Source organism: Saccopteryx bilineata, chromosome 8 (assembly GCF_036850765.1).
Source record: "Saccopteryx bilineata isolate mSacBil1 chromosome 8, mSacBil1_pri_phased_curated, whole genome shotgun sequence".
Lineage (NCBI taxonomy): Eukaryota > Metazoa > Chordata > Mammalia > Chiroptera > Emballonuridae > Saccopteryx > Saccopteryx bilineata.
In genome coordinates, this window is record NC_089497.1 from 54,566,675 (window position 1) to 54,582,339 (window position 15,665).

Consider the following 15,665-nt stretch of genomic DNA (forward strand, 5'->3'; position numbering starts at 1 on the left):
ATAAATATCTTTATTCCTGGCATCTGTGATGGTTATCATGCCTGGCTGAGCTAGGCAGGACAGTAGAGCGGTCAGTACTGGGTTTCTGTTAAGGCCTCGGCTGGGGATTAACTGTTGGGCTGGAAAGCTGAGTGGGAGGGGCCAGGGCAGGAGAGGCGAGTGCTGCTGGTCATGTGCCTTCAGAGACGTCTGATGGGCTCCAGTCCTGATCTAACCTGCCAAAAGCTGAGCTTTATGCCCACGGCTGCCCCTGTTGGCCTCTTCTGGTGCCAAGGTTTCTGTCACGGAGCTGATAGAATCATGGAGGGAGGGGCTGAGCAGTTCATCCCTCCCTTCCTCAAAGGCACCCCAGGAAGCAACGAGCGTGTGTCTAGCCAGCGGCCACCGTCATTGGCGGCCATCAAGGGTACGGTCTCACGGCCCAGCATCTGAGTTCCACAGGTTCGCTTGGCCACAGAGACACTGACTTCCCCCTCTCCGAGACGTAAGAAATGGCATGGCGCAGCGGTGGGGGGCAGTCAGGTGGAACTTTCAGAGTCTGGACTGCTGACTTATGCTCTCAATCCACACAAAGGAAAGGAAACAAAAGCAGTTGTTTTACCCGAATTAGGCTTTTCACCATTTAGGTCAATCTGTCTGCCTGTTCACCCACCATCGAAAGTGTATCTCCTCACCGTGCCGGGCACTGAGGGTGCAGATATAACTCAGTCCCGACATCTGCCACAGACGAGTGCACCGTGTGAGGGTTCCCGGAAAAGAGCACCTTGGTGTAGAGCAGGGGTCCCCAAACTTTTTACACAGGGGGCCAGTTCACTGTCCCTCAGACCATTGGAGGGCCGGACTATAAAAAAAACTATGAACAGGCCTGACCTGTAGTGGTGCAGTGGATAAAGCGTCGACCTGGAAATGCTGAGGTTGCCGGTTCGAAACCCTGGGCTTGCCTGGTCAAGGCACATATGGGAGTTGATGCTTCCAGCTCTTCCCCCCTTCTCTCTCTCTGTCTCTCCTCTCTCTCTCTCTATTTCTCCCTCTCCTCTCTAAAATGAATAAATAAAAAAATAAAAAATAAAAAAAAAAAAAAAATAAAAAAAACTATGAACAAATTCCTATGCACACTGCACATACCTTATTTTAAAGTAAAAAAACAAAACGGGAACAAATACAATATTTAAAATAAAGAACAAGTAAATTTAAATCAACAAACTGACCAGTATTTCAATGGGAACTATGGGTTTGCTTTTGGCTAATGAGATGGTCAATGTGCTCCTCTCACTGACCACCAATGAAAGAGGTGCTTCTTCCAGAAGTGCGGCGGGGGCCGGATAAATGGCCTCAGGGGGCTGCATGCGGCCACGGGCCGTAGTTTGGGGACCCCTGGTGTACGGGATGCCCCCACGAAAACCAGTCTGCTGCCCTCTGTCTGGTGTGCTTGCTGTTACAAGAAAAACACAATGAAAATGATATTTATTTTATTGCATCATCATACTGACTAGAACGCCAGATTTATAGTGGGTATAAGTATAAAAATAACCGAATTCTTACAAATAATACTTTGCTTCTACAGTACGGGATAATTAGTGGAGGTTGCAATTATAATACAACTTTAAATAACATTCTCATAATGGATTGAACACAATCAACCGGGGCCAAGGCGTAAAGGTTTGCAAAAAGAAATCCAGGACATGAAGAAGCTCATACTCCAGCCACTTGCTTCATTTAAATGTAAATCCAGGAACACAAACATTAAGAAAACTCACAACAACCCACGTTGAAAGACTTTTTTTTTTTAAAGAAACAGACCAAGGTAGTAAGAAAAATAAATGAGTCCGGGTTAGTTTCCCAGGTAGACTGGTTCCATTCCATCCCTGTGTGGTCCCATCCTTCCTGCCCAGTAACTCTACATCTGAAGTGCATTAGACTGTTCAGAAAACAAGAATGAAACCAGAATCTAATGTGTCCTCTTCACAAATGCCAAGGGGACAGAGCCAGTCTAAGAGCTGTCTCTTTTCAGACCTAAACTGTCCCCTTCGGTCTCACAGGTTTTTCTGTGAGCAGTTTACCCCAAATAGGATGGATTATAACACTAGTGAAAAGATATTTTAGCAAAACAAATAAACTGACATTTAATAGTTTAATGTTCTTTGTATTTTAACCAGTTTCTTCTCTGGGGATTGGAGAAAAGAAAAAGAAATAAACACACACTGTACTCAAAAGCCAACTCTACAAAACCATATATCTTTTTTCAAAAACTCACACAAGAACCCCCCGAATGAAATAAAATGTCCGTTCTAAACCCCACAAAAGTTTTCACATAGAAACAAATATCTCTGATATTAAGGGTAGTTTTAAATAAGATGCCAAGTGTTGAAACTCTTCCTCTCTCCAAAGAGTTGCTTTAGTTTTGAAATCAGTGTATCTTGGAACGACGGGTCAAACCCAGGTTTTGGGTCTGACAGGCTAACCTGGGCCGGGAGCAGCTGGATGACACTGTTCCCGCTTCTCCAGGTGAAGGTCCAGAGCTCCCGGGCACGTGGGCACTGCACCCACGGGCAAGGCGGCTTAGCAGAGGCCCCACAGGCCACGCCTGCTGCGTCTGCTCTGGAAACATTCCCATCTGAATAAATGCCATCTTTCAAAGACGTTTTCTTGGGCAGCCAAACAGCCTTGTATTGAAAAGATGCTGCCCTCCCCTTTGGGCCAACTTTCAGTTACTCTTCAAGAACTTACTCAGCACATCTTGGTTTCTGACCCCAGTGCTTTCTGCCAGCTTGACTACACTATCCACTCGGCAATTCTGGCTCTGAATGACTTAGCTGCTTCTGAAAATGAACTTTTGTCAAAGGAGAATTTGTCAGCATTTAAGATACTCAACTAAATATGCTCCTGACCCTGATAATATTCACAAAACTACGCCCCCAATACGTGGGAGGCACGGCCTTACCACGGCAGCAGGGCCAGGCGGCCCTCAGATGGACGTCTCAGTCTGGCTGTGTGTCAGAAACCCAGGCCATCCCGACACCCCTACACCCCAAGCCCCGCACCGACATGCTGCCTGCTGAGCACGAGCCAGCCACTCTTCTCTTGATGATGACTGCCAGTGTCCAAGAAATACACGTAAATGACAAACCTGAAAGGACCTTTTCTAAAGTGGAGCAACTTCCTTTTTTTTTTTTTTTTTGCACTTCATGTCATTAGTTTAGTTATTGCTTAATAATATTAAGATTCTTTTAACAAAAATGAACGTACTTTCAGCCCACTCTCTCGTGACCTTTGACATTTAAAGTACACCGGATGGTGAGGCAGGGAGGGACGGTGAGAAGAGCAAACCAGGCGAAGGGTTTGACTCCGGCTCTCCGAGGCGATTGTCCCCTCTGGAGTTTCCCATGTCCAAGCAATGGGCACTCTCTCGCCCAGTACCTTGCGCAGAGCCTGGCCACCGTGAGACCACCAGAGATGCTATGTGACTAATCAGACTTCCTATTTTGTCTCTAAGAGCCCTGGGCTGGCTCACGGTGCAAGGAGGGAAAGACATGAGAAATAAGACCTTTTGTTTAAGAGCTTAAACAAAACCCACAGATACTAGGAGACCAGCAGGTGGGCACCACCTTGCTCTGAGAACCACCTTGCTCACAGGACAGGTGGGTTCCATGCGGCCCCACTGTTCCCTACAGAAGTTTAAGAGTCTCATGGACAGTTAAGTGTCACTTACCCCTTCCTCCCATCTTCCCCCTGCTGTGGGCTGCACCCAGGGACACAGGATTGTGGCATTTCATGAATTCCAGGTGCAGGGCTGACCCTGAGCACCTGTGCCAGAGCTGAGAGTTTCTATTGGCTAGGGGTGCATCCAGTCCCAGTCCTTCAGTCCAGAGGCTGCTGCTACCCTGCCAGCTGTTTCCCTTGGCAGACAGGAGCCTTCTGGAGGGACTGGCCCCAAGCAGGGCGAAGCCAGCCTCTCCCCTCCTCTGCCAGGGTGGGCAGTTGGCACTGGCTAACCGTCATGCCTTCCTAGACCCTCACACACTGGAGGTGCACCTCCCCACCCCCAATGCCTCCCAGAAACTGCAGAGTCTATGTGAACTCAACCTTGCTGGGTGCCTGTTTTTTTTTCACAGTAAAAGAAAAACAACATTCTTAATCCATTTCATATGCACAAACCCACTCAAAGGAAAGTCTTCTTGGAGATCACAGGACACTTTTCTGGACTTTGGAATTCTCAAGAATGCTTTTGGGACAGAACACTTCATTCTGTGGAGCTTACAGCGTCTGGCCCAGTTATAGGAGATGATTTGTCAGGTGACGTCAGCTAAAGGTGGCAGCCGCGTACAACCGAGACTAGCCCCCCCCCCAGGGCTCTGGGTCCTGGGGATGACTGAGGATCCAATCGAGAGCCAGAAGTTCGGCCACTTCAAGTCTGTTGGCTCAGGTGAGCTGATGCAGGAGCTCGGAGCTCCCCAGTTGGATGTGAGGCCATGAGGCTCGAAGGGCTGTTTCCACAGAGACATGCAAGGCCCAAGATTTCAAAAAGGAGATGTTCTGAAATGTTAAGGTGGCACCACTGACAAAAACAGAGTTCTTTTTGTATCTATCTCATGAGATGAGAGCAATTTCACTTGTAAGAGGCCTCACACCTGACCTGCATCCTGCTGCAGCGGGGAGATGATGCGCCATGGAAACCACGGGACAGGAGTTTGCACTTGAAACTGTTAGGATGAGGATAACATCAGAACGAGGATTCGATACATTCTGAAGAGGTTAGAGAACCCTGAAGAAACAGCCATGCCCAGGACAGAACTGTTCCCCAAATCCACCCCATTTCCAAAACTGTGAGTTCCACTGAGCTCCAAGCTTCAGGGTGGGAACAGGTTTCTAACCTCTGTGCTCTCTTCACTTCATCCCAAACTAGGACATCTCAAAAGCAGGTGATAAGGATAGTCACAGTTGCACAGGAGCGGGTCAAGACACTGAGTGCTGGGTGTGCCCCCCTTGCAGGACCCAGGTTACAGGCATAACGAATAGGACACACAACATTTCCTTCCTGAAGGCAAACCCCCACCTCCCCACCTGTCCAGAAGTCATTCGTTCTCCAATGCTGGCTAGATTAGAACTATGTTTCTGACCCTGGCTGGTTGGCTCAGTGGTAGAGCATCAGCCCAGCATGTAGATGTCCTGGGTTCAATTCCCGGTCAGGGCACACAGGAGAAGTGACCATCTGCTTCTCTGCCCCTCCCCCCCCTCTCTCCCTCTTTTCCTCCTGCAGCCATGGCTCCATTGGTTCAACCACATGGCCCGAGTGCTGAGGATGGTTCCGTGGAGCCTCCGCCTCAGGCACTAAAAATAGCTCAATTGTGAGCATGGTCCCTGATGGGGGTTGCTGGGTGGAGCCCGGTCAGGGTGCAAGCAGGAGTCTGTCTATCTCCCCTCCTCTTACTTGGAAAAAGAAGAAAAAAGAAAGAAAGAAAAATAGAACCATGTTCCTGGAGGGAACTATAGAGTAATATAAAGAGGTACAAATTACTGGATGAGCGAAAATAAGTTACTTCTTCAGCGAATAAATAGCTTTGAGCAGTTGGCTGAGAGTTTACACCGCGTCCGTGGTTGAGATCGGGGTGCAGTCAAAGACGAAGCCCTCAGGGGTCAGTGGACTTACGTGCGGCTCCGTCCCAGCTCCCGTCCTTCCTCGGGAACCCGCACGGCTCCCTTCCCAAAGCGCTGGTGTTTCAGGGAAGGGAGCCTGCCTATTCAGCCCATTCCTCTAACCATAGTCAGCTGTAGGGACTACACAGGCTGCCCTTTCTTTTTAGTGAAATACCAGCTCATCTCCAGCCTGCACCTGGCTCTCCACTTCCATGCCATACGCAGCAGCTTTGACCTCAAGGCTGAAGGCCAGAGTCCAGGCACCACACTGCATCCTCGGGCCTGAGACGTGCCCCACGGCCTGCACCTCTAACCTCCCTCCGGGCCTGCGCTCGGCCCCAGGGCCCCGAGGCCGCTTGCTGGGCCTCACTAAGGGGCAGCTGGATGCCACTCACTAAAACCAAATGCAAGTTGTCTTGCCCTGATCCAGACTTATTTGAAAAAGTGAGATTTAACTGCAAAAGGAAAAAATACTATTAAATCAATGTGTTACCTTAACTAAACTGGAGCTGTGTGCTGTGCCTCCCAAATTTCAATTTCTCATGTTGGGGGTTGGCTTGGAAACTGTAGCACAAAAAATCTAGAAACATATTAAAATATTGTTCGATAACCTACAGCATCTCCAAACCTTAGTGGTCAGCTCATCACCATCATCTACTGGTGAGCACACGGATACTGGGCAGGATACAGTTAAAGAGCTGGTATTTTGCTGTAAATTAATCACCAAATGGAGACCTATGGAAGTGTCTGGGGAAAAGAGGCCTTCTTTCTGAAACAATCTTGAAAAAAAAAATCCAAAAGGAGACCTCCCTACCCAATTGACTAAAGTGCGCACTAAGAAAATACTGGGTCCTTGCGGGTGCCTCAGGGTCTGCCCTTGCTGGCGACGTCCCTGGAGCCAGTGGTCACGCTGCAGTCACTCGGAGAGCCGCTCCTGGTACTGGCCCGAGGTCACATTCACAGTAACAACAGCCTGCAGTGCCATGTGCACAGGTTCCATCCGCCCCCTTCCACGTGGCCACGCCCCGCATGCCGTCTCACTCTCCGCCTGTCCCTCCGCTGTGGCCACGCTCCGCACGCCGTCTCTCTCTGCCTGTCCCTCCGGTGTGGCTCCGCATGTCCTGGGAGCAGCCGGCCGGTGGGGCTCCCCTGCTGCAGTCCGCGGAGCAGCAGCGGTCCCGGGCCACTCGCTCAGAGCCACAGGCTCTGCTTTCTCCTCACTTAAAAGTAGTCTCTTCTCCGGCTCTCATCGCTGATGAAAGATGGGTTATACTGTCCCGGAAAAATGCACGAATGCCGCGACCCCGGCAGTCCAGTGTAGGCCGGGTAGAGTCCATTTCGTTCAAGTTCAGGATTCCTTACACTTGTGGGCTGGTGGCCAAAGAGAAAAGAAGAAATAAGTCAATTTATTATGCATGGTTTAAATGTAATATCCTTTTCTTAAAGGATGCTGCCCTTGACTAAACCTCCGAGGTAGCTCACCTGTGGCGGAGCAAGGTCTGACCTAGAAGTCAGGACCCTTCCCCAGGCCGTCCCTTTATAGAAAACACACTAATCAAGGGCAGGCAGTGATTTTAGACCAACGTCGGAAGAGACCTGGGTTAACTGTTATCTTGATTATTATCAAGATTAATTATTATCTGATTACTAGCTTGACCTTTTAAAAAAGTGTCTCTTTCTGTGGAGCACAACAGCTTTACACCCTCTCGGGCACTTAGCTGAACTCCACAGTGTTCAAGCTCAGGGGACCCCCTGTCTGAGGGGGCATTAGGACCCCAAAGCAGGAGGCCAACAGCCATTCTTAGGTGACTGGGTCCCAGCTTAGTGGGCTGTGATGGCCTCTCTGGCATGCACAGGAAGGTCCCTGGGCGAGAGGCGGGGACTTTAAGGAGGCTGTCGTCCAGGACAACCAGGGGAAACGCTCGCCAGGCAGAGCAAGCACGAGACACTGCGCATAATAAACACAAACCCTGGGAAGGCCCAGGGCAGCCGGGACCGCTGTGACTGACAGCACTCTCACCCAGGACGGCTCCAGGCCACAGGTCAGGCTCTGCTCCAACAGAGCACGGAGCTGATTTTTGAAATGAACACAGGGTTCATTTAAGTTCTTGACTCTATCTATTCATGTAATTCTTGAGCTAACACCATGGAAACACACAGCCGGGCCCTATGACCCTGCAGGCCTGTGGGCTGCTCTGTGGTCACACCACGCTAGGGTTGAGGAGACCCCAGCGAGGGTGTGAGGGTGCGGCCACTCCTGGGTGAGATCCTCTACTCGCTTAGTTATGGCTGCCATTGATAGAGCAAAGGGACTTTCCTGACAGAACGAAACAAACTCCTCCTGCGTAAATACCAACAGGACCATTTAAACTAGAGCTAAGCTTGTGTCTGCGTCCGTCTCTCCCCTATCTTCTTGTTCTTCCTCCAGGTTTCTATTTTTCCAAGTGTCCATCGAAACAATAGCTTTCTTGGCATGAACTTGCCCTTCCCATCCAAAGTCTGAGCCCTCATGGTTAATCCCCATAGCAACCAGGGCAGGTGTGGTTTCTGTCACAGGATTACCTAGTGCTATTAAGTCCCTATGGGGCAAGTTTTCATGTTTATTGCTATAGCTCCAACAGCTCCACAAGGCATGAGAAGTCACCTGACATCTTTTTATTTTTCAGCTCAGATATCCCCAGGTGTGTTGCTGTGCGGCTGACGCAGTGTAATATGAAATGAACTGAGCAGTGCCTGGGAATGTGACATGGGATTATTTAATGTGGGACAGAAGTAGCAAGGGTTTGAGGGCGTCTCCCATTTTTCCAAGTGACACAGTCCAGGGCTGGGCATAGCAAATTATTAAACACCTGAACAGACAACCCTCTAAATCTCTGAGAAGTGCCCGCTGGGGGCGGCGTTGACTTGTCCTCTTTATACGTTTCTCCAACCCCTCAGCTTCCACTACCCAACCATATGACGTCAAGTGCGGCAGTCAAGAAATAAAAATAATAGGGCCAAAGGCTAAGTATCACTGAATTCTCTCGCTAGCTTTAAGTATCCAATCCCATAACTTAAAACAAGGTCAGTAACACAAGGATCATTGCCACGACTCCCTAAAAATAATGTGCTCTGTGGAAATAGCTTTCATATCTTCATGTCACAATTAACAAATGCCTCCTTGCAAACAGGTCATAAGTGAACTGAATATTAAATTATGTAAGAGGCCTAGGCCACCACTCTCTTGAACGCTTAACTAGCTGTCGTGCTTGTACCACAGCAAAACGGGCTCCCTCTACTTCTCGGAGGGAGCTGGAGCCCGAGGTCGCCCTCGGCACGGCATACGCACCGAGTAATACACGTCTGTCATCTGGAGGAGGTTTTTGGTACTTCCATTCTCATGCATTTCAATCGCTTCTCGGCCCCATTCTTGTGAGCGAGGGTTCTTGGGGTACTCAGCATAGGGGGACATTTGGAAATCTCCACTTTTGAAGATGAGTTTGCTTATGTCATTTTTATTCTTTCTGTGGGGTAAAAAACATATTTGAAAATTTCAATATGTTTTGTAAAGAAACGATACTAGTTGGTGAAAGCACCATCTAGTATTTTACAAGGCAAATTCGACCTGAAGCTACCACTGTATTTCTTTGTGGCTGCCCACTGAGGAATGTTATTGTCGTCATTATTTGGCCAAACCAAGTAAAAATGCAGTTGGGTGCAAGAAATGATGCGAAAATTCTTTCAACGGAGGAGGGCCAGGTTGCCATGGGCAGACTCTCAAATGCAGCTGAAATGGGCCCAACTTAGACTCTCCAGGAGACAGAGATCAGCGCATCTTGGGGGCAGCCAAGATTTATAGAGGAAAGGCCTATAGGGAACTTTGGGCCTTCAGGCTAGTGGTTCCCAGCCAGCTTGAGCATCAGAACGCACACGGGAGCTTCTAGATCTCATGTGGATTTATTAAAACAGCTCCGGGGAGGGGGCCCCTCTGACTTGGTGAGGAGACACAGCTTGTTCCCCGGGCCACCCTTGGCTACTAGCAAAGCAGGGATTAGAACTCGGGCCTTCCAACGCCTTGGCTAGTGCTCTTTCCACATGAAGCTATTCACAAACCATAAAAACTGGCCATTTTTGCAAAAAGCCTGTTTATATACCTGCACACAGTCGCATGTCAGGGGGTCAGGGAAACCCTGAGACAAGTTCCCTGCAGGTGAGAGCGCACTGGAAATGCATGGCATGTTATCTGCCTACCTAACAGACATTTCTACTCATATTTGCCCTGGGTAAAATAATCTGAAGTTTCTTCCTTCTACCTCATTTTCCTGTAAGTAAACTTCCTGGGGACAGCATAAAATCACTCAAGGTCATAAAACCAAATGACCAGGGTGTGGCTTAGCTGTTGTCCCTCTTGCAAGTTCAGAACAGGCCTGCCACTGTGTAGCCCCTGGAGGGTGGGGCATATGGTCTCAAACAGTGACTGACTTATGCACACTCGCCTCCCTTTCCAGGGACACAGTCCACAGTCCCAGGCTCCATCCCCAAACGGCTACACCGCCCTGTACAGGGCCCCTAGCAGACAGGAGGCTTCTGTCGCCTGAGCACTCCAGTGTTACCTCGCTAGCGCCTCCTCTCAGCCCCAGAACTTCATTTTCACTCCTACACTTTATCTTTGATCACTTGGTGGCAACTTTGTAAATGACAGGCAAAGGCTGTACCAAGAGGCCTGTGTTCCTGAACGGGCAGTTAGGGCAACTTGCTCTCTGCACCCTTCCTGGAGATCAGGGTTACTTACAATGCCCTTCAGGTCAGTCACTGAAAAAGAGAACTTGCTATTTCGGTAGGCTTCCTCCATCTGTTATGTCAGGAAAATTCCTGCCATTGTTTATCATCTGCATCAAAGGTCATACTGTTTCCTTATCTGAATAGATAATGACAGAGAAGGGGAACCAACTCCGCCTTCTCTCTTCCTTCCCAGAGGAGCCCAGTCCCACTGGCTCCCGGAAAGCCCAGAGCCCCGCACCCCACTAGGTCTCCGCTCCTCCCATGTGCCTGCTACACCTTCTCTATGCTCAAATATTTCAGGTAACCCCTTTCATCTTTGTTTTTTTTTTCTTCTAAATTTGCCATTTAAAGTATACAAACAGTGGTTTTTAGTATAGTCACAGTTGTGTAACCCTCATCAAAATCAATTTTAGAACAGTTTCATCACCCCCAAGAGAAACCCCATACTCCTTAGCCCTCACTTCTCCATTCTAACCCCACCCCCACCCCCCCGCCCAACCGGCCCTAGGCGACCACTTATCTACTTTCTATCTCTATTAGAGTTGCCAATTTGGGACATTTCATATATAGGGAATCATACAGTAGGTGGTCTTCTGTGACTGGCTCATTTCACTTAGCATAACATTTTCAAGGCTCATGCACATTATAGCATGTATCAGTATTTCATTCCTTCTTATGGCTGAACAGTAGTCCATTGTATGGATAATGCACATTTTGCTTATCTCGTTCTCAGTTGATGGATACTGGGTTTACTGTCACCTCTAGGATATTATGAACGAGGTTATTATGAATGTTCATGCACATGTTTCTGTGTGGACACAGTTTGCATTTCTCTTGCTGTGTACCAGGAGTGGAAGTGCTAGGTCAACATGGCAACTGTTGCTCAGATAAGTTTGTAAATATAATATATATGTTTGCTTGCTTATAGTTTGCATTGGGTATGGGGGACAGGCTGTAAACTGGCAAAGTCATTATAGCCTAAGGCTTAGTTTTAAGACTAAGCTTTTCCCACACCCTTGACTGTTGCATGATGTGGGGTGGTGCACTCTCGTGAGGAATCCCATTATGCCTCAGATAAGTGACTTTGTATCAGAGACTTCCTTGTTTGTATATTGGATTAAAGGTTTTGATTTCTACACTATAAAGTGGGGTAGACCAGGAGCTTGCTCTCTCGGTTCCTGAGTTTAGCATTAGAGAAGAGTGATTATGTTCTAGGAGGAGCCCATGCTGGAGGAGAGGAGAAGCAGCCAAAATGGTGGACTGCTGAGGGAGAAACCAGTTAGTGCAGAGTTTGTGCAGAGAGGAGGAGATGGGGAACAGAGGTGAATAATGCTGGTGAGCTAGAAACCTTTGATTCTAGGAAACTTGGGTAAGTCAGTAGCTTTGTGAGCACTGAATGAGTGGGTTTTGAAGCCCAGTGTGTGTTTTTACTTGCCAGCCAGGTGCAAGCTAGAATTAGAGGTAATGGCCCACCAGTTCTTGGCTCTGTTGTTTCTTTACCGTCTGTCCGAATCTAATGCGAACCTGCATGGGCCGGGCAGCTGTGTGGTGGCCGTGTTTACTGGCTTTACATTTGACGTAGTCTGTGGCAGGATTTGATACAGATCGGCATGGAGCCACTTCCACCTTTGAGTGGTGGAGTAGAGGACTGGCTGCTGTTATGGTTCCCCATGGCTGTCCTTTTGGGGGCCTGTTGGGCAGATAAAATGTATTATGCTCACTTTGTTAAAGAGGCCGTTGCCCAGGTGATATTAATGTGTGTTGAGAATTGTTGTAGCCTGAGGCTTGGTTTTGGGATTAAGCCTGTCCCACCCTTTTTGGTGTGAGGTGGTACAATCCTATCATGCCTCAGAGAAGTGACTTTGTATTAGAGACTTCCCTATTATGTATATTAGATTAAGGGTTTGGACTTCTACACTATAAAATGGAGGCAGAACGGGACTTGGTGTTTGGTTCCTGAGACTAGTATTAGAAGAGAGAGCAGAGGAGAGCAGAGAAAGGCCACGTGGAGGAGGCCAGGAGAAGCAGCCAAGATGGTGGAGTGCTGAGTGAGATGCCAGTTTGTGTAGAGTTTGTATTTGGGATAAGGAAGGAGATGGGGAACTGAGGAGAATAAGTCTGGTGAGCTAGAAACCTTTGATTCTAGGAAACTCGGATAAGTCAGTGGCTTTGTGAGCACTGAGTGTGACTGGGTTTTGGAGCCCAGTGTGTATTTTTACTTGCCCGCCGGGTGCAAGGTAGGATTAAAGGCTATGGCCCACCAGTTTTTGGCTCCATGGTTTCTTTACCGACTGTCCGAATCCAATGAGAACCTGCATGTGAATGGTCACGATGGCGGCTTCTGGCCTTACAGGGCCGTAGGCTGGCTGACTCTTACAGCCATGCGTGAGGAAACTGAGAGCTCTGTGGAAGAGGCTGCCTGGGACCAGCAGGCTATGCAGTGGAAGGAGCTGGAGCAAATGTGGGAGAGAGAGATGCTGACCATGGAGCTGGAGCAAGCACCGAAGAAGGAGGCCGACCAGGTTTGTGAGATTCACTTGGAAATGGAGCAGCTGCTGGAGAAGGAATCACAGGTTCGTGAGTTGCAGATTGCCTTGGATGTTGTGGAGAGCCAGTGGTGGCAGGAGGCCAGGGCTGGGGCTGCAAGGCCTGCAGAGAAGGCAGAGGCTGCCCAAAGCTCGAGCCCAGCAGCAAGAGCTGATGTTTTTAGTTCCTCTTTGGAGGATGACGAAAATCGGGCTGGAATTGCAATCCACAGTCTCCAGAAGGTGAGAGCCCAGCAGCAAGGAGTACCTACTATACCCCTGGTAGGTCGGTGATTTTGGGACATAGGGGTGAATGCCATCATGCTCTCCGGAGCAGAGATGGAAATGCTGACTGCCATTGCCACGTGCTCCTCTTTGGGACAGTGTAATACCTGCCAGGATGGCAGGAATAAGGGGAGTGGCTGAGGCCCCACGTGCGTGGACTGACTCCTGGACTATGACCGGAGTGAGCACTGGCTCCTTTGTTGGGTGGACTTATGGATTTTGGACAATGTGAAATACCCTGATGGGGGTGGGGGATGGCTTTACTGGAAGCACTACCCTGCTCCGGGAAGCTTTTCCCATGGCTAGAAAGAAGGCCGAGGATATTTTGCACTTTTGGCAAAGTGCTCAGAAACTGGTGAAGTGTATCTTTGTAATTGTTGAAATTGTATAATTTGTCATGTTGTAATTTGTGTAATGTGCCTAATTTCCTCGTGCAGGTATACCTGTACTTTAGATTGTGAAGCGAGCAAAAGGGGTGGAATGTTGGTCAAATAAGTTTGTAAATATGATATATATGTTTGCTTGCTTATAGTTTGCATTGGGTATGGGGGACAGGCTGTAAACTGGCAAAGTCATTATAGCCTAAGGCTTAGTTTTAAAACTAAGCTTTTCTCCACATCCTTGACTATTGCTTGATGTAGGGTGGTGCACTCTCGTGAGGAATCCCATTATGCCTCAGATAAGTGACTTTGTATCAGAGACTTCCTTGTTTGTATACTAGATTAAAGGTTTTGATTTCTACACTATAAAGTGGGGCAGGCCAGGAGCTTGCTCTCTCGGTTCCTGAGTTTAGCATTAGAGAAGAGTGATTATGTTCTAGGAGGAGCCCATGCTGGAGGAGAGGAGAGTAAGGCCACGTGGAGGAGAGGAGAGGCAGCCAAGATGGCGGAGTGCTGAGGGAGAAGCCAGTTTGTGCAGAGTTTGTGCAGAGAGGAGGAGATGGGGAACAGAGATAAATAATGCTAGTGAGCTAGAAACTTTTGATTCTAGGAAACTCGGATAAGTCAATAGCTTTGTGAGCACTGAATGAATGGGTTTTGGAGCCCAGTGGGTGTTTTACTTGCCAGCCAGGTACAAGCTAGAATTAGAGGTAATGGCCCACCAGTTCTTGGCTCTGTTGTTTCTTTACCGTCTGTCCGAATCCAGTGTGAACCTGCACTGGCCAGGCGGCCGTGATGGCGGCCGTGGCAACTGGCTTTACAACAACTCTGTGTTAAACTTTCTGAGGAACTGCCAGATGTTTTCAAAGTTGCATCATCTTACATTTCCACAGCAGTGTATCAGGGTTCTAATCTTTCCACGTCCTCACACCAACGCTTGTCATTTCCTGGCTTTTTTTTCTTTTCTTTTTTTTTTAATACGTAGTCATCTTTGAAGCTGAAGGAGTTCAGAACAAGCTTCCCCAGAATGTGCCAGTTTGGCACGTAGACTGTTCTGAGCGGAAGACAATCAAGGCCCAAACGACTCCGGTAGAGCTTTTACACCTCCTTTCAACTGCCTTAAAACAACAGGCGGCCTGGTCCGCACAGAGAGCAACCACCAGAGATCACTGCAGAGCACGGGCTCGGCCTGGCAAGCTGTGCGGGAGCTCGGCAGGGCCCGTCCGTTCAAAGTCCCGTCTGTGTCCCACTGTCTGCCTGGCAACGGCAAGTGTTGGTCTAGGAAACATTTGCTCTGTCTTCCTGTAAATTGGCTTTCTTCCCGTTGAAGGCCTAGATCCCTGCCCCTTCTCTTAGCTCAGGGTGGTATACAAGCCTCAACTGCCTGACTGCCTGGGGGTCTCATAATATATGCCACCCCCCTACATACATAATGAAATTTGTTTTTCTGCCATTAATCTGTCTTGTGTTCATTTGCTAATTTATTAGACCAGCCAAAGAGCCTAGAAGGGTAAAAACCTTTTCTTCCCTACATAGCAGAGAAGGTTTTCATTTTGAAGCAATCTATCTTTTTTGCTGCTTGTCCTTTTGGATATTCCTTTTTAGTAAAGGGATATCCTTTACTAAGTCCTACTCGCTGTCTTTTCTTTCCTCCAATGGCACTATCATGAATTTTCCTTTCTCCTTTTTTTAATGGTTTAGTCATACATTATGATTTAATGTTGTAAACCACCGCACACTTTCCTTGAGAGTAAACACTGGCCCTTGCGTAGCACATGCAGAGAAACGGAATGAGAATGTGAACTCGGTCACTCACCGGCAACAGGTGACAATCAGTGCAATGCCCAGGATTAGCAGAAGGCCACCTCCGGCTGCTGCAATCACCACGGTGATAAGCTGATAGGCTAAACAGGTTTAAAAAAATAGATTGGTAAGAGGTAGTAAGTGAATAAATGACCGCAAAAGAAAGGATCTCTTCCCCACACTCAGTTGGTGACCTCGCCTTTCATTTCCTGGGCCCCCAGCAAGGCCTCCTGGGAGTGAGCTTTACATTTTCGCAGTCAGGGGGTAGCAGAATTGG

The 15,665-nt window shown here is 48.4% G+C and overlaps 1 protein-coding gene across 2 annotated transcripts in view; it reads right to left on the reverse strand.

Moving 5' to 3' along the window:
- Positions 1-1,454: 1,454 nt before the first annotated feature.
- Positions 1,455-15,665, reverse strand: part of HEG1 (heart development protein with EGF like domains 1) — a 95,538-nt gene continuing 81,327 nt past the window's right edge. The window contains exons 15-17 of one of the 2 annotated variants that reach the window (XM_066240752.1): positions 15,402-15,489; positions 8,963-9,137; positions 1,455-7,005 (exon numbers count right to left, since the gene is read on the reverse strand). In XM_066240752.1, the coding sequence (XP_066096849.1) occupies positions 6,856-7,005; positions 8,963-9,137; positions 15,402-15,489 (413 nt within the window). In that variant the 3' untranslated portion in view covers positions 1,455-6,855. The remainder of the gene's footprint in view (positions 7,006-8,962; positions 9,138-15,401; positions 15,490-15,665) is intronic. The other variant, XM_066240753.1, reaches the window with a different exon arrangement.